General features: G+C 37.8%; 1 protein-coding gene and 1 pseudogene across 2 annotated transcripts in view; one reads left to right on the top strand and one right to left on the bottom strand.

Annotated features, from left to right (window-relative positions):
• The window catches only part of Stim2 (stromal interaction molecule 2), a 137,888-nt gene that overhangs the window by 69,377 nt on the left and 42,705 nt on the right, over positions 1–25,806 (bottom strand). For both annotated transcript variants that reach the window (XM_031342296.1, XM_031342297.1), the window contains exon 2: positions 6,079–6,209. In XM_031342296.1, coding sequence (XP_031198156.1) covers positions 6,079–6,209 — 131 coding nt within the window. The remainder of the gene's footprint in view (positions 1–6,078; positions 6,210–25,806) is intronic.
• LOC116071514 lies at positions 11,199–11,339 on the top strand (annotated as a pseudogene).

The following is a 25,806-nucleotide window of genomic DNA, read 5'->3' as shown; positions in this document are numbered from 1 at the left end:
AATTAATGATACACATCATCACAGAAAAGCAACACAGACTGTGACCCAAGAACAAGAGTTATATATTCAGGTTGAACTAAAACTCCTCATTCTATAAATACTTCTAAGCTGGTGACCATGTCATATGATCCAACCTCTACGATATATCCTGATCAGATAATAGCATATTCTTTGTTCTTAGTGACTCTATGAACATCCCAAACTTTAGTAATGTAAAGTGTCTATACTGTAAAACAAATAGTAAATGTTCAATATATGTCTCAACATATAACCTCATAAATAATTCTACTCCTACAGTAACAAAAATACATGAGCCCAGCATAACTACCAATAATTTTTATTTAAACAGAAAGCAGAACTGTCTTTTACCTACTTTCTTCATCTCACCTTTGCCCTGCCTTTTCTTTTAGAAGAATACCAGGTAATCCTCAAAACACACATTTGTATGTATAATTTAAAGTCATTGTTCATTACAAAACACTACTTCTCTTTTCTTTTTTTTTTTTTTGAAGATTTTTTTGCATTTATATAAATACACTGTAGCTGTCTTCAGACACACCAGAAGAGGGCATCAACCCCATTACTGATGGTTGTGAGCCACCATGTGGTTGCTGGGAATTGAACTCAGGACCTCTGGAAGAACAGTCAGTGCTCTTAACCCCTGAACTGTCTCTCCAGCCCCATTACTTCTCAGATAACTTTTAATCACACACATCATTCCTTAAAATTCTAAATATATCCTATGAAAAAGCTGACTTTGAAAAGTTTGATTTTATATCATTTTTAAAATAAAGCCTTCAGAAGGAACTGACATTTTACTACTTCAATGCTTTATAGTCATGTGGAGAACCTTCCTACTGAACATTTGTAGTTGACAGTAAAGAAACGAGCTGTGGTAAGCAACACCCACGTGGTCCTCGTAGTCCAGGAATCTTCCAATCCATTTTCCTAACCTCCTTCCCTAAGTGTCAGCCTGGATGGTATCTAAGCAAGCAGCCTTAAAGAAAAACAATGAAACATCACTTCCGAGATGGAATATAAATGAGCTAGAGAGATGGCTCAGCAGTCAAGAGCACTTGATGCTCTTGAAGAGAAACCTAAGTTCAGTCCCCAGCACCCACATGGCAGCTTACTGCCAAACTTGACTCTAATACTAGTACCCTATTCTTGCCCCCATGAGTACCAAGTACTCAGGCATGTAGTGTACATACATACTTTCAGAAAAACACACACACACATTAAAAAGATAAAAGTCTATGACTTCTATGTTACTGGTCCTTCGCTTAGGGACCCAGCTCTTCTGCTTAGAGCTCTTTTTACTTGCTCTGGGGGAAGCCAATGCTATTTTACAAGGTACCCTATGGAGAGAGCCAAATGGCCTAATAACTAAGTAAAAACATGAGAACACATGAGGAGGATCTTAAGCGGATCTATCCCTCACACATCCTTTCCACTCAAGCCCTGCAGCAGGCTTTTGGTTTGTGTAAGACTAGTAGATACATCACCAGCAATATAAGAGAACTAGAGCCAGATAACACACTGTTAGAGCTTGAATCTGAAATGTCTTGCCCAGGTTCATGTTCTGAGCACTTGCTCATGGGCTGGTGGACTGTTCTGAAAATTTGTGTAACCACTAGGAGCCATCTATTGAATGATGTCTGTATAAAGTTATACCTGTGACCTGATTCCAGTCCCATTCTCTGCTTTGTTGTCTACCATGATATAAAGAGTCTCCATCACACATGGCCATCACTATGTACTCCATCATGACTTCCCTACTCCAACAGGCTGAAACTTTTGAAATCATGTGCCAAGAGAAACCTTGTTTCTCTTAACTAGATTCTGCCAGTTTTGTGGCAGCAATGTTAGAGTTAACTATACACCATCCTCTCTAGCACTCGGTTTCTGACCCAAAGACACCAAAAGATGATAAACTACACTATTTTAAGCACTGTGTTTTGGTATCACTTGTTAACATGGTAATAGATTATGTGTTAATTTTTTAACTTCTAAAACATAATATAAGTCTCATTATCATTTAATCTTCTAGATAGCTAACAACGAAAAAGTTCAGTGACCTTTCTTGAACATGCATGTTCTCCTTTATTCTATTCCTAATTTTTAATTTCATAAGTGACTCTCTCTTCCCAAATGACACCCGATAGACTCAACAGCTTGGGCTACACAGTGATGTCTGTCACAAACAAACAAGCAAACAAATGCCCTGGGAACTGTCTACTCCATATGACTACATGATAGAGTGAAAAAGAAGAACCGATAAACGACAAGAAAAACTAGATAAAATACAATATGTTTTAAAGCAAAACACATGAAAGAAAAGAAAGTTCAGACAAACTAAGCTATAATAAATGTTTCAATAATAAAATAGATAATCACAACTTGAATTCTTAATGTCATCTCATGGACTTGTTCAAGAAACAACCATTCCTCTCTCTTATTTAAGTTATTTGATCAAATACCTACCAAAATATTGTTAGTACTGACAGAGCATACTATTTCACCATAACAACTCAACCTAAACAGTTTTTCCTAGTCTGAAACATTCCAAACTTTCCAAACATAGTTTTACCATGGCTTGAAACCTTAGCAGATACGTATTCTATTACTTACCTGCCTATACTATATTCAGCATCTACATTATAGGTTGCCACTTACACACGACCATCTCTAACACCCTACATAAAGTTACATATAGCCCCGCCCCACCCCCGCAATCTTCCTGTCCGGATCCCCTTTCCCTACTTAAGCACTTAGTTTCTTAAATGAGCTTCCACAAGCCCTGCCAGAATGTTAGCTCAAAGGCACAGATTTCATCTGGTTTGTTCCTGATCTATTATTCCAAGCATCTATTTGGACATCTGACATTCAGAAGGCCCAAAAATATTAGCTCAAAATCATATGAATGAATACAAACTATACTGGTCAATGCTTTCTCATATGACCAAAATACAAAACAAGAAAGCACTGAAGAAAAAACTTTTCAGTCAGCATTTTAAAATGCTAAATATGTCTGAAAAAAAAAGTGCTACTAAATTCCCAAAATACAAATTAAACTACTTTAATTTTGTTTTACTATGGTTTCTTATTAAACTCATGAAATTCGCTAATTATGGCTAATTGAGGCCTTTTATAGAACTGTTTACTTTTTTAATGAGATACTTTATTTTAAAAAGAAAACAAACAATTATACAACTGGAGACACCAAACTAGCCCAAGAACTGCAGAATTAACAACTCATCCATTTAAGCCGAATAGACTAGTACTGTCAAAACAAAATGGATCTACATGTTTAATTTTAAATTTTCTAAAAGTCACATTAAGGAAAAAGAAGTTAATTTCAGTATCACAGTTAATGTTACTAATATGTCCAAGACATTACCATCTTACATGCATAACTGATACTTTGTGTATATGTGCACAGTTACTGTACAATGTGTGTATGAATGCCAGAGGCAAGTGTCAGGTACCTTGCTCAGAGAGTCTTCATCGATTTTTTGAAACAGGATATCTTACCCAATCTGGAATTCAACAATTCAGCTACACAGGCTGGACAGGAAGACCCCAACTCATTCCGTCTCTACCCAGCAGCACTGAGATTACAGGCATGCCCAACATGCTCAGCTTATTTATATGCTGGGCATCTGAACTCAGGTCTTCATGTTTGCACAGCAAGAATTCTGCAGACTGAGCATTCTCCCAAGCCTCCATTTTTTTAAATTTACATACTTTATTTTTCTCAAATACTCACATTTAAATAAATTTTTACAATTAATAGCATACCTCATTTTCAATTTCAAATACTATATGTGGCTAGTGGCTATCATACTGAATGGTGGACTTCTACATGTTTTTAGGTACCAATAAAGTAAAACGTAAACTGCATTTGTATTTAAATATCAATATCAAAATGGAAAACCTATTATTTCCTATACATTTTATATTAATAAAATCCTAAGGTCTACTTTTTAAACATAGGACTTTATGAACGGGGTTCCCTGAATGAGTCGACAATGGTCCTCCCAGAGGAATCAGTTATTCAAGCTCTCATTGCTGGAGATGAGATTACAAGTAACTTGCAATTCCTTAAAAGTAATCTGCCATGTAGCCAGACAGGGGAAACAACACAGGATGCTGACATTACTCTTGATTGCCCACCATATCTGGACTCTATTTCTGAATACTTCACAATGTAGGACATAGAAAATTAGAAAGTTATTAAGAATGTAATAGGCAGAGAATGGGGAGGAGTGATATAGTAGCCATGGGTGCTTGTACAAGACCCACATAAAATCAAGCAGGTCAACATAGACCATAGATGGGCTGAGACTCACAAAGGCCCACATCTACTTGATGAGGCAGTCACTGGCTGCTGGATAAAAGTGAAGCATTCTTTTTTGTTTTAATTCTAAGTTCTAATAATACATTTTGTAAACATATCAGTTGGAACTGGACTCCACAACTCTGCATTTTGATCCACTGTGGTTTTCTGTAATGGTTCGTGTCTGTGGCAAAGTCTCCTTGATGAGTAGTGAGGACTATACTTATCTGTGGGCAACAAGACAACTCCTGCACCTAAGGCTCAAGGAAGAGGGGTTAACTCATAGATAAGCGCCTTAGGAATGGTGAGTTTGCTATGAAATTATGTCTCCTCCAAATGTCAGAATCTACCACCCATGAAGTCTCACCAATATGACTGGCTAAACATGAGATCAACAATGGTACCAACAGACATGCTAACAAGCCCGTGAGGCCTCAATCCTAGACAAAGAACTACAGGAAAGCTGAGTTCAGGATAGTCTTCCCAAGGGAACAGTACACCTATTGATCATCAAAATAGCCCTGAAAACATGAATACAAGTAACATTATACAGACTAGCCAAGTGTTATTATATATTCAGGCATATATGCACAGCACACACAAAATATAACAATTAAAGAAAAGGAGGCCATGAATTTGAAAGAGGTGTTACATGGGAGGGCTTAGAGGGAGAGGAAAAAGGAGGTGGGAACTATGTAATTATATTAAGATTTCAAAAAATAAAGGCTGGTCATGGTGACACATATCTTTAATCCCAGAACTTGGAAGGCAGAGGAAGGTGGAAGGATCTCTGTGAGTTTGAGACCAGCCTGGTCTACAAAATGGGTCCAGGGCCATAAAAACAGCCAGGGCTATTACACAGAAAAACTCTGTCTCAAAAACCTATGAAATAAATAAATCTTTAGAGATCATCACTATGAGGTAGCAATAATCTTTTCCCACATAGACTGTGCTAATCCACATGATTTGCCTTTGCCAATCTGATACTTTGTAAGCCCTGGCAACTAGAGACATGATAAGCACTCACACACAAGAACTTCCTGAAATGCTACCACTTAGAAGCCAGCTGTCAGGCAGTAATAAACTCCTACCCAGACTCCTAGATGACAGGCATATAGAAAGAGAAATCATAAAGTGTAGGAAAACATCACAGCAGCTCAGAAATATATGCCAACTGCCACTGGTGACCAAAGCCCATACCTACAGTAACAAAAACATGGCCCAGCTGACCCAGTTAACCCACAGAGCTCGGAATCAACTACTTGTCATTAACACAGCATTTTGGAGTGGTGTGTATAGCAGCACTGGGTAGTGACACTGAGCAGGATATGTGCTTGTGAAATCCATGACTATGAGGAGTTTATGTAACCAGGAAGCAAGGGGGTGATGCACATGTCTAGAGACCCAGCTATGGCTAAGGATTTTGAACCTAGGAGAGTTTAAGGCTAGCCTGGGTTATTATACTTCGCACCTTCATCTCAAAAAAAAAAAAAAAAAATCTGCAACTACCAATCTATGAAGTCACAATTACAATGGAAAGAAAAGGGGAAGGAGGAAAAGGGTTGGTGAGAAAAGCAAGCAAAGGAAGTCAGAAAAGCCATGTAAATTCAGTAAGCAAAATCATAGCTTAAAGAAGAAAGCTAAAGGCACTAAGGAGACCTGAAAACCAAACTGAGTCCCAGAAGAATCCCGGGAACAGAGACTGAAGGAGGGGCAGGCGGGAAGAGAGCTCCACCCACCTCATCACTCTCGTCCACTTCGATCCCACCATCCTTGTCGTCGTCCATCTGTTTATGTATTGTCTGAAGTGCTTCCAGGCTAAACCTGTCTTCTTCAGTGAAGCATGGTGGACTCAGCGATATACAGGGATCTGAAACAAAGCAGAGGACAACTGTTACCTTGCCACACTAGAACACAGACTAGAGCTGGATGGAATGAAAAAGGAAAAAGAAATCAGACTTCAGACTAAGATCAAGAACTTCTGTCTTACCAGAATACATTCAAACATCAAAGATATAATGAGCCTGAGTAAAAGTAATGCAATTATCAATAGGCAGAGACATCTGAATTCTTCTATCACTTCCTCATCTTTCAAGATCTCTTTGTATCCAATATTTCTAAAGAAAAAGAGATGTGCTCATAGTAAGAAGAAAAGGTTAACAGGGAATGGACAGGATTACTTCTGTATAACCCAGTTTAGTTAAAATGAAAAGTGTGGGAACATTCACAACAAGTAAGGAAGAGAAGTGTAAAACACTTTTCTATTATATAATAATTCAAGAGTGTGTCTATCTGGCTTTTTAAATGTATCCATTTTTAGATCAACAAAAGTTTTTTCAGAGACTTTTTTTCAAGTCTTATTTCTCCATGTTTTCTTTAATATCTACTTGTTGGCTAAACCCCTTCCAATAGAAGAGAACATTATATTCAAGTTGTCAAAACTAAAGATCTAGGGCTACAGAAAGCCTGGGAAGCATGAGGTACTGGGTTCCAGCCCCAGGACTATAAAAATAAAATAAACTAATAAAAATGGAGCACTATTTGGAGGGCATATACCATATGAAGATCTTCAAAGCCTTAAGGCCGGGTGGATGAAAGGGTTTCTACTGAGGCTATGACTCGTAAAAGTCTATCTGCCTAACAGGACAGCCCTGCACTCCTCCTCACATTCATTCTACGTGCTGGTGGGTACACTGTAGTTGGTAGACATACTACTATTATTTTACTAAACCATTAAAACAGTATTTAACTATAATATCAGTAGAAGCAGAGGTATTCCTAGATGCAGTAACTTTAAGGTTTAATATAATTTGTGACATTGCCACAATGTAGTTATCTCACCAAGAGTTAAAATCTGGCCCTGATGTGATCTGTCCATAGTTAATTGTGAACAAACCACGTGTCAGTGGTCTTAGTTATCTCATTCATCTCTAAACGGAACCAAATAGGCCAGGTGCTTACTAAAGTCTACAGCAGTAATAGAAGAATGTTTAATTTGGAATTTAAATAAATAAAAAAATTCTAGTAATGTGCCTGAGACTCACAAGTTATTTTACTTTCTAAAACATAATTCAAACCCAAATATCTACATGTTCCAGTTTATAATGTAATTTAACATTTTTATCATTTTAATTCATTTAGTGCTGAAAGAAAATAGAAGAGAAAAGCAAATTACAGAAGGTGGACAATGCAATTACAGGCCACATGTGGCTCAGTGGTTAAGAGTACGTGTTGCTCTTGCAGAGAACCTGGGTTTGATTCCTAGCACCTACATGGCAGCTCACAAGCATCTGTAGCACCAGTCCCAGAGCATCTAATGTCCTCTTCTGACCTCTGCAGAAACCAAGCACACAAGTGATGGCTACAGAACATGCAGGCAAAAGATAAACATTTAAAAAATAGGAAAAAAAAATTACATGTTTAAACCAGCAGTGGTGGCACACATCTTTAATCCCAGCACTCAGGAGGGAGAGAGGCAGGTGCCAGCCTGTGCTACATAGTGAGCTCCAGAATAACCAGGGCTACATAGTAAGACTCCATTAAATAAATAATCAAATAAAATAAAAATTAGGACTAGAGGGATGGCTCAACTATTAAAAGTTGAGTTGACAAACAAAATGTAAAATATTTAAAATACTAAGATTTGCTAAAAACTAATAATTTGGGGGAATAATGATCAAGTATGATCCCTATCTATGAAACAACCAGAACATTAAAATGGCTTTGAGTTAGAATTCACGTGTAATTAATATATAGACTCAAAATAAAAGATAATCTTTCAAATTCCAAAACAACAAGTAGAGCCAAGATCTACATGACGTTTAGTTACCTGAAACATAGGGTGACAGTTTGTTATAAGTGATATAGAAGAAAAGGACTTATGCTCCCACTGATCACACAGGTTTTATAGTTAAATGACCTAAGGTATTGACAGTGAGAGCCATGCAGCCTTCAAAAAGTCTGAGGATAAAATTGAGAGTAACATATAACCTAGAAAGTGCAAATACAGATAACATTGGACCAGGCATGGTCATACATGCCTATAATCTCAGTATTCCAGAGGTATAGGCAGGATTGCCACAAGTCTAGGTGACATTGCTAATACTAGGACAACCAGTGCTACAGAGCAAGATCCAATCTCAAAATCAATTCCTTGACTGATTGAAATTAAGATGGATAACTATTTACTTGAATGTACTTCATTTAAAAAAAAGTTAACTCATTAAAAAAATACGTCAAAGTCTACTTCAAGGTCTAACCCTCTCATAAAAATCTTTCACAAGTACTATGTAATACATACTTCCTTCTCCAAAGTCCAGTCCAGCAATTAAATAAATGTCACCTACTGTGTAATCTACTATGTTAGGCACTAGAAATGTAACAGTGAACAAGAGAAAAACATTCAAATATATTCTAACAAGACTCTAAGATGAGTTAGTGACGGCTACAGACATTCCAGCAATAGCAAGTAGTTGGGGAAAGGAAAGCGAAAAGTGGCTATGAAATGTTAATGAATTTGAACTTCTTCCTTTCATATGCTCAGATCATTCTACCTAAAAACATCACTCTACACTGTACTTCATGTATCACTCTGTCTGCTCAGCTAAGCACAAAAACAGGGCAGAGACTACAGTCTTCCATTCATCACAAGTTCACACTAACTAGGATTTTGTTGAGTAATATTTTAGGCCTGATTAATTCTGATGCTTCTATGCCATGAAAGGCAAAGATTGACATCAGAAATTAAGAGGATAATGCAGTCATTAGAAAGTTAAAACGTATGATATACTTTTTAAAGTTCGCAATCTAGAGAGAAAGAAGACACGCAGGTTCCGACATTAGGAACTATTAAGAACACTAGCTACATGATGTCGTGATTTCAATATGCTCCCCATCCCCAAAAGAGCCTTGCACTAGAAACATAACCCCAGTGTAACAGCACTGAGGGAAGATCCTAACAAGAGGTGTTGGGTTATGAGAGCTCGCCCTCAGGAACAGGTTCCTGCTAACAAGAAGTTCCAGGGTAACTTTGATCTTTTGCCATCACTTGCCCTCCTTGCATTCCTCCCTATCTCATGCTCTCTTGCCCTTCCTTCTTCCAGCATGACAATGTAACAGGATGCTTGTACCTAAGTGCCAACTCCCTTATCATGAATTTTCTGGCCTTGAAAATGTATCTCTATTGTTTACAATGGCCTACAGAGCACTAAAATGGTACGTTATGGGAACTTGGACAGAGTCTAATACAGAGTAGGAAAGACAATCAGCCTATGTTTCTTGAAGTGCATTTAGAAAATTCAAAAGGCCTTGAGGGGAGAGAAAAGCATGCCTGAAAGAAAACATTCAGTAACAAGCAGAGAGTATGTGACAGACATACATGCAAGTGGGTTCCTCTATATGGAGTACAGAGCATAGGAAAAGATATGAGGCACTGGCAGGATACTACTCCCGGGAGACCATTTTGTCTAGGAGATCATTTGTCTAAACCTTTCCTTTTCCATTCTAGGGAACCTGGATCTTATCTAAGGACTAAGCAAAGTCAGTAAGAGGTTTCAAGGAAAGACAATCAGACTCATAAGAGGTCACTCCAAGGACACAGTAAAATAAATGGAAGGAAGGCAAGGCTGACAGGCACAGTCATGGGAAACTGACACAACAAAAGAACAGGAATTCAAACACAGCAGGTACGTAATGAAGACAGTTCTAGTATATGAGGTTTTGTAGAAGATGGAGTAAAAAATAATATGACAAAAGTGATCTACATTTCCACACAGAATACTGTTTCCTAAATTTAGAGTAGATGAGATAGCTGAGTGAGAAAGAACACTCGCTGTGCAAGCCTGGTGCCCTGATTTCAGTCCTCTGGCATCCTGAAGTCTATCCCCAACCTGACTTTGATCCCCAAAATGTGGAACAGAACCAATTCCACAAAGTTGTCCCCTGACCTTGACAATGTACAACAACATATGTGCCCTTCCTAACTCATATGTACTCCCCAACACATAGTATTATTTTTCCTATTAATTTATTTACTTTACATCCTCACTAAAGCTTCCCCTCCCTCCTCTCCTCTGAGTCCCACCTCTCACCTCCCTTTCTCCCACTCCCCCTGCCTTTCTCTTCAGAGAAGCAGGGGCCTCCCATGGATATCGATCAGACTTGGAATATCAAGTTGCAGTAGGACTAGACAAGGCAGCCCAGTTAGGGGAAAAGGATTTAATGGCAGGCAGCAAAGTCAGAGAGCACCTGTTCCTGCTGTTAGGGAACCCACATGAACTGCACATTTGTTACATCTATGCCGAGGGCCTAGGTCTATCCCATGCATGTTCCCTGGTTGGTGGTTCAGTCTCTGTGAGCCCCTGTAAGCCCATATTAGTTGATTCTGTAGTGTTTTGTTTTGCTTTGTTTTGTTTTGTTTTTGTTTTTCGAGACAGGGTTTCTCTGTATAGCCCTGGCTGTCCTGGAACTCACTCTGTAGACCAGGCTGGCCTTAAACTCAGAAATCCCCCTGCCTCTGCCTCCCAAATGCTGGGATTAAAGGTGTGCGCCACCACTGCCCAGCTGATTCTGTAGTTTTCTTATGGTATCCTTGACCTCTCTGGCTCCTTTAATCCTTCCTCCCCTCTTCCACAAGATTCCCCAAGCTCTGCCTAATGTTTAGATATGGCTTTCTACATCTGTTTCCATCAGCTGCTTGGTGAAGCCTCTCAGATGACAGATATGCCAGGTTCCTGTCTGCAAATATAACAGAATATCATGAAAAAATGTCAGGGGTGGGCTCGCTCTCTCTCTCTCTCTCTCTCTCTCTCTCTCTCTCACACACACACACACACACACACACACAGAGGCATGGGTCTCAATCCTTTTTGGGCCTTTTGGCTAAGATCAAGTATAGTATCTTTTCTCATCAGTTTACCATTTTTTTTCCTAAAGAATACTATTTCCTTAAAGTATGACTTAAGACACACAAATGCAACAGTCATGAGTTCTTAATTCTATTTCCAACTCTAATGCCTCGTTTTATTTCTTTCTTAGTTGTTTTCTAGGTTAATTCAGCAAGAATGATCACTTTAAATCTGATTAGCTGACTTATCTTAAAATTCAGTCTACTCTATAAGATCCATGGCTGTAATGAATACAGTGTAATAGTTTCAAACATGACAGCTGAAATCCTTCTTCTCTGTCAGTATTTCATACTAGTCAGGCTGTGCCTGGTGCTGGACACACAATACAATTAGGAAGTGTCCTTTCCATGGAGCCTTCAGTCTGTGTTAAACACAGTGCAGCAAGATGGATCCCTTTGCTTGCATATACTCAGCATTCTGTCCTTTCTCTGCACTGATAGCATCTGGCATTGAAGAAAATGGGATCAGCCTCAACAAAGTAAGAACTACTCTGCTTAGCCAACAACAGCATTAAGTTCCACCTGTGTTCCTGTATTCAATGTCAAATGCCCCATCTGAAGCATTAGGGTGTTTTGAAGTAAAAATAGTTGTTTATTTCATCTTAAGTGAATTAAAATTATTTCCTCTAGTAGAATTATCTACTATTAAAAACCAAAGCCATTCTATAAATGTAACCTATTATCTCTAACCCTGATTGTACCTTTCAGAGGAAATGAATCATGAGTAACTTGTTTAATAAGATCATACCTACCTCAACATAACATTTGAGATTTTAACCAGACCTTCAAGCCACCAAACCCAAGTGTCAGTACAATGAATACAGGAATGTGGCGGTACTCTTAGTCAGAAAAGGAGTGTTGCTAGTGCTGCTACTCCCTGCCTGAGAGAGCAACTGGTGGATCTGAAAAGCATGCATGTCCAGTGGGAAAGGAGGGTTCCAAAGTGACACTCCCAATCTCCAACATTCACCTATATTTTCTACCTTACTTATCTTCTGGACAGTGTATCTCACTTCAGTTCACGTTTCTCTTGAACACACCACTTTTTAAGTGTGAACTTTGTCCCCACAAGTTTAAATTCAGACTCTTATTCCCAAACATGTGGCAAGCTGTGGAGAGGCCACAGAGCCTTCACAAGGCAGGGCCTGGCTGGTAGAAATGTGTCACTAGGAAGAACCACCAAGGTTATCCACACCTTACTCTAGTCCTGCTTGCTACTTCCTGGACCACTGCTAAGTTTGATCTACTGCCTAAGTCTCTGCCACTATACACAAAGCAATCCACTATGCCTGCTCTATTGTAGTAGACTAATGATCTCTGAAAAAATAAGCCAAAATAAACCCTTAAGTTGCTTCTGTCATGTATTTGGTCAAGCATTGGGAAACAGCCACACCACTGTGATAAATATTTTGTATCATAACTTTACCTTAAATTTGAATATTCTCACTATCTACCTCAATGGATGTCAAGTTTAACAGTTTAAATGCCTTAGTGGTTAAGTGGTTTAAAAGTATATAAATATTCAAGGCTAAATACTAACTACAAATCATTTATCTAGCAAATGCATAACTGTTTGATTCTGGGTCAAAAGCCACATACACAATATGTAAAAAAAAAAAAGTTAGCTTGATAACCATACAATGGCAGACATTTGTAATTAGTATACAACTAAGAAGAAAACCATGCTTATGCCCACAGAAAGTCTTCAAGGTAAAGGTAACATCTGCATTGTTCTTCAAAGTTCTCCATGAAGACACAACACAATCATAATGGAAATATGAAATGCCAACCAAATTATGAAGTATACATAAGAAATTATAGTGATATATTTCATCTTGACTACTAAACAGGCACTGTTAGTGTTCAGAGGAAAAAAGTAAAGACTAGCTTATAGAAAGATCTACAGACTATTCTGAATAAAGGAAAAAATAAATATATAAGTTCTTCACTGGCAGTTTCCTCTGCCAGCAACAGGCTTTCCCCCGATATAGCATGGCTGAGCTACTATTCCCCAGGGCACACAGCCTCCCCTGTCTCCATAGCCCCGTCACAGTGTAGCACTATGCCTTTATCTCCTCACTAACTCCCACACTGAGATGCAGTCCTGGAGTCACAGGCTTTGTTTTGATCAGTCCTCTCCACACTGCATAGAACAGGATCTGACTCACAGAACTGTTCAAAATTATTTGTTTACTGAATTACTTATTAATTGGCTTTTAAATATAAATGTTTGGAGAAGTCTTTTGAGAAATTACTCAGGGGATTAGAAATCTAAGTGTTTCAATTGACAACTTCTTACCCCTTTCTGGCTGAGGTTAAATCTAAACAGGCAGTACAAATTTCATGGTTCTGTACTTCTGCCTAATTGTTTCATGTTCCTCTAAGGCTTAACATGAAGTCTATTCAGTCTCAGATATTATTGTTTACTTTCTGAACAAAATAAGCAATATACCATGCAAAAATAACAAAGTGCAACTTTAAAATGCTTAACATAACAGGGCTCCTTTAGTAAAAAAAGTAAGATATAAAGAAACTCTGTGAGGTAAGGACAAAGCCTGTTCTGACCTATAGTATTACTATATGCCTAACAAATAATGTGCCTGATTTTACATGTCCACAGTTGTCTCTCCTGTGACCTGCTGAAGGAAATACTACTAAGTAAAAGGGACAACAAAAATAAGCTCCAGCAGGAAATAAGATGCACTCTGGGACCCACAAATAATAAAACCCACTAGTAGGGTCTCAACCAGCAGTGCTCTGGTCTTTTCTGCTCCCCATTTCTCAAACTCTCCCCACAGCCTCTTGTGGACTATGGATGGGAGGCAGGGCAAGGACATTAGGCAACAACACTGCACAGGGCAACAACACTGCAGGCTCATGCAACAAAGCATGGCTCTCCAATAAGCTAGTCTTACTGCCCAGTTTAGAGGAAGAAAAAACTAACAAGTGTGGGTGGGGCTGCAACAGGAAGTGGCAGAGATAGCCTGGGCTATCAGTCAGTGAAGGTCAAGAACACCAGGCCTAGAGTTCTGAAGGGACTATTAGCCCAGGTGGGGTACCTGCCCACACTGAGTTCCATCTGCACAATAGGGTAGCTTAAGGTTGGGGTGGAAGTGACATCACAGGAGAAACTTCTTGAGAACTCAGAATTATCTGATGTATCCTCACTCCAGACAATTTTATTTTCTAATTGTTCACATGTCACTGATGAATATAAACACTGTGACAACATGTAACCACCCAAAGGCCATACTTTATAAAGCTCACTTTTATTGTTATAACTTTATAAACTTCACTTATTGTTATACACTTTATGGGTTTGGTTAAGTCATTGAAACATGCAGCCACACTTAAAATATCATAGAAGGTAGTAGGACTGCCTCCCAAGTACCGTGTTCTACCTGTTCATCCCTCATTCCCAACTCCTGGCAAATACTAATCGTTTTAGTTTTGTCTTCTATCATAGTTTAGATCCTTATTATAAAACCTTTAAAGTTTAGCTCTGTCTGACTAGAAAACCAGGGAGATGGCTCCGTCAATAATGTGTATGCTACATAAGTAAGAACTAAGTACCCTGTTTTAAAAATAAAAATGTAGGCCCAGCAGAAGGCTACACAGACAGACACAGGAAGACCCTGGAGCTTGCTGGACAAAGACAATAAATACAGTGGCACCTGAAAGCTCCCGGTTCACGACGGACCTTGTCTCAAAATGTAAGAATGACTGAAAGACACTGATGACCACCTCAGGCCTCCACAGCACTCACATTAACTCACGTACATACCTGTACACATACACACAGGAACACAGAGTCATGTTTCTTCATACTGGTTCATTTCCTTTTATACTAAATAATATCTCATTTTATGGATGACCAACTAGTTTATCTGTCCATTCTTTGCTAGTAGACAACTTGGATGCTAAGCTTTGCTATCGAGAACAAAGCTGTGTGTAGGTTTTTGTATAATTTTCCAACTCTTCTGAATAAATACCAACAGGTGGAATCACTGGACTTCATGGAAAACTGTTAAGTTTTATAAGAAATGACCAAACTGCCTTCTAATGTTACTTACACCACTGTCCACTCTACCAGCAGTGTGAGTCCCTGGTGTTCTACACTTCATCAACAGTTCATTCTGTCAGTGCCCATGGTCTTCCAAACTGAGGGGTATGACATATCTTACTGTTCTCATTGGCTTTTCCCACTAGCATAATGTGAAATGTGTTTTCATATGCTTATCTGAATCTCCTTGATAAGATATGTTGGTTTTCTCTTACTCTGAAGATACATAGTTGTCACCCAAGAATGTCTATCACAACAGTCTAGGCAGTAAATTACAGAATATAAACTACATGTGACTCACTAGCACATGCTTCCTGGCACCTAGCACAAAGCCCTAGGTTCTGTCCTCAGCAACACAAGAAAACCAGAAACAAAGTATATAAATTGCAGGCATCATAATAAAAGTAAAATTAACAAATCACACTGAAAAGGCAAGGGAAGCTTATCAGGGAGAGTACACAGGCAAGGCTAACACTTCAGGCCTAAAAGTCATCTAAAAAACAAAGATATTTTCCTCCTCCATTTGGCTAATCCAGACCAAAGCTTCTGAAATGTATCAAATATAATGTTATTAAGCCGCCCCTGAAGAACATATATGCCATGTGCTGTATTTTGTCACCATAATCTATTGATACACATAGAGACTACAGCTCAGAAACCCACTAAGAGATGGGGGTGGCTTAAACAGTAAATACAATCTTTAGTTTCTCTCTTAAACTTCATGCAGAAATGAGTAAGAAATAGAGCCAGGTAACTCTTAACCAGCAGCCAATGGGCATGGGCCACTAACCATGCACAGCATCACACCCTGCCAAGAGCTTAGCTTATCATCTTGGCAACTACTTAAAAATCTCATGATTAGGATTTGCTTAATTATTACCCTTTAAAGAATAGAAAATATCTTGGATTTATTACTGCCATAAACAGTCCAAACCTTTATCAAGTCAAATATTTCAGTTTAAATACTTTTAGAGTAAACATTAATATCATCAGGGTCAATTCTCTAGTATCACTTTCTAATATACCAAACACCAGATTCAAACTCACACAGAATGAATGAGGTAATATCCTCTCGAGATCAACATCAATCTCATTTGTCTAGTGTTGTCTTATTCTCCCTACATCTAGCATGAGACACCCATCCTGTATGTAGTAGGATTAATAAATCTCAAAAAAAAATGTTTTAAAGTTCTATGTATTCATTTCAGCATATTACATACTCTATTGTCTGGTGAATAATGGGCATTTACTAGGGCACATTAAACAGCAGAAAACAAAGGAGAATGAGAGCCCCATCATCAAACATGTACATACAGTACTATATTACAGTGCATGAAAACGCAAATGAAGAACCCCACAGTCCACAACACCTCAGACTGTCCGATGATCAAGAAGACAGAACATACAAATAACGGGCCTAAAAGCTACCTGCAGCTCTATCTCATTACAGTGATGTGCTATTCTGAAGGAAAAATAAAATCCCTTTGCTAACAGCCCCTTCTAATTGCCTGCTGGAGCTCTGAATCTATGATCACTGTATGTTATAAAAGGTGCCTGTTAATTTACCCTGACCCTAGCAGTAACAAAGTAGTTGCTCCTCACGGTAAGTTATTTTTTCAACATTTTATGGTTTTGATTAAATTATGAGAAACAAACTCATTCCCTTCCTACTCTCTATGAGACTTTTAAAATTAAAAGTCTTATCTGATTACTTTACACCCATCTACTCCCTATACCCCACTACCAATACAAAGCTATTTCCCACTTACATCTACCCAAAGCTACTTCTTAGGTCTCTGCTAATCTTTTCAGTAAGTGCTAGAATTACTGCTTCTACCTGAACACTGACTTAATGTGACTCATTTCCCAGCACAATCCTCGATATAACTTAATTCTTGGTCAACCAGCATGTTCCTTCGGTGTATGTAAATAAGGAGTTCTTCATAGAGCCATCTTTAGTTCTTCATGCAGTTACCTCTTTTTCATTTTCTTTTGTGCTCCTGAAATGTAATAATGCTTTTGTTTACAGCACTCAAGCATCTGTTAAATGGGAAAATATTGTTGACTAGGTGCAAAGAAAGAAAAAAAAGCAAACAGGTGCATATGCACACTTATTGACTCATGGTTTCCCAGGATGTTATAAAAATTGAACAAAAATATTTTGAACACACAGAAGCAATTTCTAACTTCTCTCCCAAAACAAGAAACTTTCACTGACTGAATGCAACATGAGGAAGATCGCTAAGAAGCTGGACCCCATGCAGCACCTGCTCATCTTAACCTGTCTGAGGTGAGTGCTCCCTGAGATCCTACAGCACACACACACACACAGCAGTAACTGAAAGGGACACTATGAAAATGTGCTACAGCAAGCAGTGAGCAGTAATACTACCCGACCTAAGTCTACACTAAGGAATAAAGAGAACCTTGCTACTGTGCACTTATAATCCAAGAACAGTTCATTGTCTCATTTCTTTGTCAATGCAAGGATTTAAAACCATATAAAATTAAATTAGTGTCAGTAAAGCAGATGAAAGTTGGATGCTCTAAGGAGAAAAAGAAATACTCAATTCATCCTCATATTGTCACTTAACTGTAGGAAAATTATTTAGCCTCCTTTCCTCAATTTTGTCATCCACAGAATAGAAATAATACCAAATTTGACAAAGCTCTAATAAGAACTAAATTATATATATATATAATTATTATATGCATATAATTATATATATACACATACACAAACTAATGTATTAATTTTAAACTTTGTAGATACTAATTATTATCAAGAATGGTAAAATGCTCACCATGATTAGCTACTCAATGCCATGGTAGAAACATATTCAATTTCCAATAATCCAATTCTTCTGTTATACTACTGTTAAGAAAAATCATCAAAACAAAACTAAGTAGATAAAACTCAAAATAGCTTTTGATTTTCCACAACCCAAACAAATAGACCTCTACTACAAGGAGACACAATAGGAACAAAATTAATAAGGGTACTTACTATGTGGCTGTAACATAAATGAGTTCTACTTGACTAATTCAGATGTTCTGATCAACCAGTTTCAGCATCACAGGGAATAAACCAAGGTTCTCACAGCATTCTTCAAGGCAAACAGCTGGTTAGCTGCTCAGTTGTAATTCAACCCAAGTCTGTCCAAACCTACAGCCTTTCCCTCCATCTCCCAAGCTGTTTAGAGAATCAGGTTTCCAAATCTTAGTATTACCAACAAAGAATATTATGCAGAAAAAGATTTATTTGAATTCATTTGTTTATCTGTTTTGTGTAATATTGGCACTCAAACTTAGGGCCTTTGTATTCTGGGTATGTGGCCTACCACTAAACTATATTCCCATTTCCCAAAGAAATATTCTCTGAAAGGAAGTTTCAAATCAGGAAGCAGTTTCATTCAAAATACCACGGACTAGAAGTACACAGAAGAACATAAAGGAGAGTTCTATCTTACTAATGCAGATGTTCTTATCAACCAGTGTCAGCATCACGCTTCTTCCCATGGGGAGTGTTTGGAAAAGGAAGATGCTCATATTGCTAGCTAGCTACTTGACTTTGGAGAACACTTAACTCTGAGAACATAGTTTTGCTATGTACTGGTTGGTTGGTTCATCGTTCAGTTGTTTCAATCAATTATTTTAGGAAATTCTTAATGTTTGGTAATAGAAACAAATACAGTTTTCCAATTGGAAGACAGAGTCCATTACCACACCAATAAGGTCTCAGGAAAAAAAAAAGAGAGAGAAAAAAAAACAGGAATTCCCTCTCTTACTTCTGTTATCCTATAATCATAAGTAAAGAGGGAGGACCAGACGTGTGTACAGCAGGAGAATATGGTCATAGAGCTTGTGTCAGCAGCAACTGTGGATCTATGTTAACTGCATAAACAATCTAAACAATCAGCCAGCACACAAGAAACAGTATTGTTCTGAGAGGGAAAGTTTCATAAAGCCATAGCATATTAAATATTTATACATTCAGTTCCAACATTTGTAGCTACAAAGTTTACTGAAATCATTACTGATAATTAAAAACATCACAGCAAACACTTTTAATATTACTTCCATTTTAAACATTCCCTCCCTAGCATGTCTACTAGCATATATAAGACATTCGCCACACAAGAGAAGCCGGAGGAACGTGGCAGCACTGTAAAGCACTGTAAAGCATCTATGCAAAAACACTGGAATTAGTATGCTTCAGATGGCAAGGAACTCTGAGAAATAACTTATTTGCTATAACAACATTTGGTATCTTTTCCACATGACATTAAACAGTATACAATTCAAACACTGACTTTTGCTTCAAAATAAGTAGGCAAAAATGAAGGCCATTCATAATTAATTACTAATGATCCCTCACATACGACACATAGGTCCATTAGCAATAATGTAAATAATGTAAACTCAAATAACCCTAAGATAATATTTTTTTCTCACTGAAAGTGTTTCTCTCCATTTCATGGCTTCTTCATAATTATCCATTCTCACCCTGCCCTCCAGGCTTTGTGGATGACAGCACTAACAGTTACAAAGTGAAACAATCTGAGTCAACTGCAGTAGGGCAGCCTATAACCCCAGAACTTAGGATACAGAGGAAGGAGGATTTAGAGTTAAAGGGCAACCTCAGCTGCAAAATGAGTCTGAGGACAGAATGGACCACATGAGACCTGGACTCAAAGGGAGGTTGGAGAGGGGAGAAAGGAGTACAAGGGAAGGGGAGGAGAGTAATTTGCCAAGTGCAAATTACTCAGATGTCTTGTTAGTGTGAAATTTCCATCACCTGGAAAACCACCTGGATCACAGTAAGGATGAAATTCTGTGTTTGTCTATTGAGCCAATGAAGAGGGGAGGAGGAGGGAAGGAAGGAGGAAAAGAGTTTTGTCTTTTCTTTTTTTTTAAAGACAATCTCACTATGCAGCCCTGGAACTTGCCTCGAAGGCCAAACTGGCCTTGAACTCACAGAGATCCTCTTGTCTCTTTGTGTACCACCATACCCAACATATTTAGTTGATTTTCATTTACATTTGATTGGCTTAATTTTAATTTTTTCTTTTTTCTATGCAACAATCAACAAAGTATAATTAAGTCACAATAAATAAATAAATAAATAAATAAATAAATAAATAAATAACAATGAAACATTTGAGGTCACAGCAATCGCCTTTTACAACTGCTAGCATAAAACTTAAATCACTCCTCTTCTCAGAAACATTATCCAGTATCAGGAGACCTGGAAGCTCTCCCTCCTCCTACCTACACTGCCCCTTTCAGAGTCACCCCTGTCCTACACAGATGTTCCTTCTGATGTCTTCCCTCTCCTTTCAACAGACTGACTCATGGCCAGCCACTCACTCACCTATAAACTGCCTCAGCCTTCTTCCTGTTCTTGTTTCTTCATGCTCAGTTAGTAAAGCGTATACCAGCTACGTGCAATGCACTTAGACCTTGCATATGAATGTGGCTGATCACATCTTAAACTCATCCATAATCATCAGCACCCTTAATGCTGCCAGGACAAACAGACAACTCCCAGGTATACCCAAGCTCCCACTCTTTCACACCTGAATCCTCACCTCAATCTCAAACCACCTCCCGGTCCTTACTCACAGCAAGGACTCTGCTTTCTATGTTTAACTGAAAGCAAGAGAATTAATTAAGTGAAGCTATGTGAAAAGACTTTCCATAAACTCCCATGGCCACAGAAGCACCTCCCTGGATCTACATCTTCATCTGGCTATTGTCACTGGCTAGGCATCCAATGTCTTATACAAGTCAAACTACACATTTGTGAACTAAAGCAAATCACACTTAGTGCCTCATCACTTCAGAAACCCATAGGTAACAGCTGCCCTTTGATGAGCTTGCTTATCAACAGTCTAGTTTTCCTTCCATTTAATGGCATCAACATATTCATCCCTAGTTCCCTGCTGTTGTTTCTTTTTCCCCTGGAAAAAAAAAAAAGATAATATTCTAAAAACACTTCTAACAATCTCAAATTCCTTTCCATTTCTCTTTTAAACTCCAAATCAGCTTCTTCTAAATCACAAGTAACCTCCACATTACTAAATCTAGTAAGGTATCTCATTCCTAGACCTACTTTGCCTATCAATTAGCATTCGACACATCTTTATGTTGCTTCCAGGACAAGAGAACATCTGCATTCTCCTCAGTGATTGTTCTTTAACTCCTCTTCACAGTTGATAGAGAGAAATATATGTGTGTGTGTGTGTGTGTGTGTGTGTGTGTGTGTGTGTGTGTATGTCACCTGCCAAGTTGCACACTTTGAAGTATGAACTTTTTATTGAATGTTTTATCTACAAGTCAAAGAATTTTTTAAAAGAAACTTGTCATTCGTTTCTTTCACATCATACAGTCAGGAGGACTGATCAGAGACCTGTAACACAGGGCTGGATATAAAACTTTTTTTTTTTGGACCCTAAGATTGGGAGGAGAAAAAGCCTAGCTGGGGCACTGCGAACAATTAGCTCCTTTTTCATCTAATTCTCTCTCTCAATAACTTGGATCTACTATTTTTAATTAAATACTTACTTTCTTAATAAAAAACAGATCAAACAGGTGGGACAGTCTCCAGTCTGACGTTCTCCTTGGCATGCAGTATCATTACAGTCTCAGAAATAACCCGCTGCCTTCCTGGCTTTTCCTCCAAACATAACATTTGTGAGATGGCTTTCATTAAGCTCAGTGCTCTTCAGAGGCCTCGTTGAGTTTAGCCTTGACCACCATAAAGGTGTTGTCAAGATCTGTGCCACTTTCTAAGAGTAATTTCACTAAATTTCAGTAATTTCAGTAAAATTCAGTAAATTACCTGAAACATACAGGAAGAATTAGGAATCGATGACAAGGAGCCTGTTTATGGCACAACCCTAAGCACTTAACAAAACACATTAGCAATTAGAGAATCACAGATATATGGGTAGATAGTACTGGGTTGGATTTTGCACAGAACACTCACATAGTTTCAGGATGTGGATTTTTAATGATAACAGACTAGGGGAGGGAGCAAGTTGTCTAGCATCACAAGAATGAGAATATAAGCTAAGCCAGTGCTACAATGAGACAGAAATAAAAATTACAACTTAAATTTTACTATTTCACAGACTCTCGCTATGTCCGGGATGGCACACCACCTCCATTATATGAAGCATTGCACCTAAAAGGAAAGACCTCATTCATTACCAAGCATGAAGATTGCGACCATTTTCCTCTGCATCTTACAATGTCATAAAAAGATACACCTAGGTACATAAAGTAGCATTTATTTTAGCTGTATAAACTTTATTACTAAAAAACTAGCAAATAAAATAAAGGGGGCAGGGGGCTGGAGAGCACTGACTGTTCTTCCAGAGGTCCTGAGTTCAATTCCCAGCAACCACATGGTGGTTCACAACCATCTGTAATGGAATCTGATGTCCTCTTCTGGTGAGTCTGAAAACAGCAAAGTGTTCTCAAATGCATAGAAGAAATAAATATTTTTAAAAAACTAGCAAATAAAAACATCACACATAAAAAGTAAATTTTAAATGATAATCTACTGTAGCCTACTAAATTCATACTGTCATATACTTTTACTTCTGGACCTCTTAAAACAGATCATACTTAACAGATAATTCAAGACAACTCTACATACTGGAACAGTGCCAAACCTCTCTTCCAGCAGGATATAAGGACAGGGCAAGATGCAAGGTGATATTAATAGGTAGAACTTGCCAGAGAAGACATGTTGTCAAACAGGCTGTCAATTACTGCCTTATTCTTACCTGCAGAATTCAATCAGAAATATCTATGAAATGGTTTCAAATGACGTCAAATGAAGGAAGCCATGCACAGACCAGTGCTGACCACTTGGAGGTAATGTTAAGTACTGCTGTGTAGGTGCTATACCAAAAGCCCCACTTCTCTTAGCATAATCCAAACACTTAGCTTTCATCTACTGCAAGATCTTTGTCACTAGGAAATATGATTTATGCCCTTAGCAATTAAAAGTAGAGTTCTTCCCATATCAGCAATCAAAAGATGATCAAAAGTTCAAGGGTAGCCTGGTCTACACAAGTTCCAGGCCAGGCAGGGATACATAACATTAGCCCATTTTAAGAGAAAAGGTACTGGTTCTATCTTTAAGGCATCCTGACTTCCCTAACAGATACTGTCTATCCCAATTCTACTCATTCAGCATTTGCACACAACTATTATATTTACAACTGTTTCCCTGTCACCTCAACATCAGTTTCTCAAAGGGAGAGTGGAATTTCATAACAAAGACTACCAATTCATGCATCAGAACTATTCTAAATTTCAATTTCAATGTTTACTAGAATGTCATCTCCATCCAATCTCTTAAGGGATTTTTACCATCCTCAAATGCAAAGTTAGCACATATTTACCCTGAGAGGTTTTCTATGAACAACAAGAGAGATATAAAATAAATAATAATATATAGTTAGAGAAAACATGTTAGACTGTACAGTACCTAATAACATCCATAACACCAAAAAATGGAACACTTATTACAAAAGAACTGGCTCTCCTCTTCAGTAGCATGAGTTATCCTTTGTACTGACACCTGTAATGAATGTCTTTTAAAGAAAATGCTCTGATTTTCACAGAAAAAAACTACAGAAGCATACACAACATAAAGTTAATACTCGCATCAATAAAATGTTAAGCACTTACTGAATACTCATAGAAATTAATATTGAAACAGAAACTGTTCACTCAAACTATTCACAAATAGCATTTGATGTTATTTATCACATTAAAGGAATGTATAAGCAATAGGACTAAAGGTAATTTTCAAAACTTATTTTAAAATACCATATTTTCTACAAAGTATGATTTTAAAGTTGCCTCCATAAGTCTTTTAATATGGTCTTTGAAATCTTATGATTTCATGAGCAGTGTTTCCCAGGAGAAGGTAAAAAAGGAAAAATAAATTCTTATGTGAAATCAGAAAAAAAGTTCATATAGAGAAAATGGAGAAGGTTCTAGCTAGCTAAGAGGCCTTCATTGTACAATATTTTCAAAAGCTCGATTAATAAGAAACCTTTCCATAAGTAGTATCAACTTGAAGAATTTGAAGGAAAAATAAATTATCTATGGTAAATATATCTGGGAACCCAAAGAATTAATTAGAAAAAAAAATCAAACACAATTAGTTAGAATTTTCCATAACAATAAATCAAGATTTTACTAAAACTATACTGGAGTGATGATTTTTCAAGTAAAGTTTCAACTAAATTCCAAGTGCATTTGGTGTAATCACGTAAGACTTTATTCCTCACTATATTAAGTAAATTTTAATCCCCAAATACTATAACAAGAATTTCTTTGTGTGGATGGAAAGGGGGAGGTCCAGTAACTACTCTGACTGCAATTTTAATTACTGGTAACTTAAACTACTGAAGTCTTAAGATTCCTTTCTCCTTCTGCTGTCACATGTACTTGTTCTAAGCCTTTGAGAAAGATAGACTCAATCGGGTGACTAAGGAGCCAGAGCTTCTCAAAGACTTCATGAGAAGGAAGGCAAACAGGCCCATGCAAGGCCCTGGGCAGCAGAAAGCCTGGGCTGGGCTCTCAGTTCTACACACTCCCTGTCCCAGGGAAGCATGGATGGCTCTCTGGTTTCCTCTGCCTCGATTTTCTACAAGTTGGGGGATGTAGACTCAACAGTTCTGTCTGACTCTAACTTCACTTAAACATTCTGGCCACCCTCATTAATTCTGAATGAGACCTTCACTTATATAATTCAAAAACTACTTCTCAATCTCCTCTTGGGTACTATATGATGTAGATACTCGTATTACAAATGAAGTACTGAGGCCCAGAAAGAAACACTGTTAGACTCAAAGGTGGAGCCTTGCTCAAAGATCCCAGAAAGATTCATGATTCAGAATTCATACAAATTTAAAGTTTAAAATATAAGCAAAAGCAGCAATAATAACACAGTGAACTACACAACTTACTTTTAAATGTAGTTCGATTCAAAAGAGATTCTTAGAATCAGATCTCATATATCCCAGGCTGGTCTTATACTGATTATACAGTTGAGGATAACCTTGACCTTCTGAACTTCCTGCCTCCACTAGCCACTTGTGGGAACACAGGAGCACATAACAAGGTCTTTTTATGCAATGCTGAGGATCAAATCCTGAGGTTCATGCATGCAAGACAACCCCAGCCCAGTATCTATTTCTTTAAAAGTAGAAAGTGCCTTTGAGAGAGGGAGGGGGGGTGATGAACACAAGCTAGTCTATAATAAGTATTAGCCAGAGGAATAGCTCTTATGTGAATCTGCATAATATGCTCTCCATGATTATGTCAGACTAGCCATTGTTTTTTAAAAAATTTAGACTTGAGAAAGTAAAAAAGGTAAATTCAGAATGTGCACAGATGACATTAAAGAATTAGCCATCCCAGGATGATTTGGTTACCTTATATTCTTTTTTTTTTTTTTCCAGAGCTGAG

The sequence above is a fragment of the Mastomys coucha genome, unplaced genomic scaffold, assembly GCF_008632895.1.
Source record: "Mastomys coucha isolate ucsf_1 unplaced genomic scaffold, UCSF_Mcou_1 pScaffold22, whole genome shotgun sequence".
Taxonomy (NCBI): Eukaryota; Metazoa; Chordata; class Mammalia; order Rodentia; family Muridae; genus Mastomys; species Mastomys coucha.
This window is presented reverse-complemented; position numbering and strand designations above follow the sequence as displayed.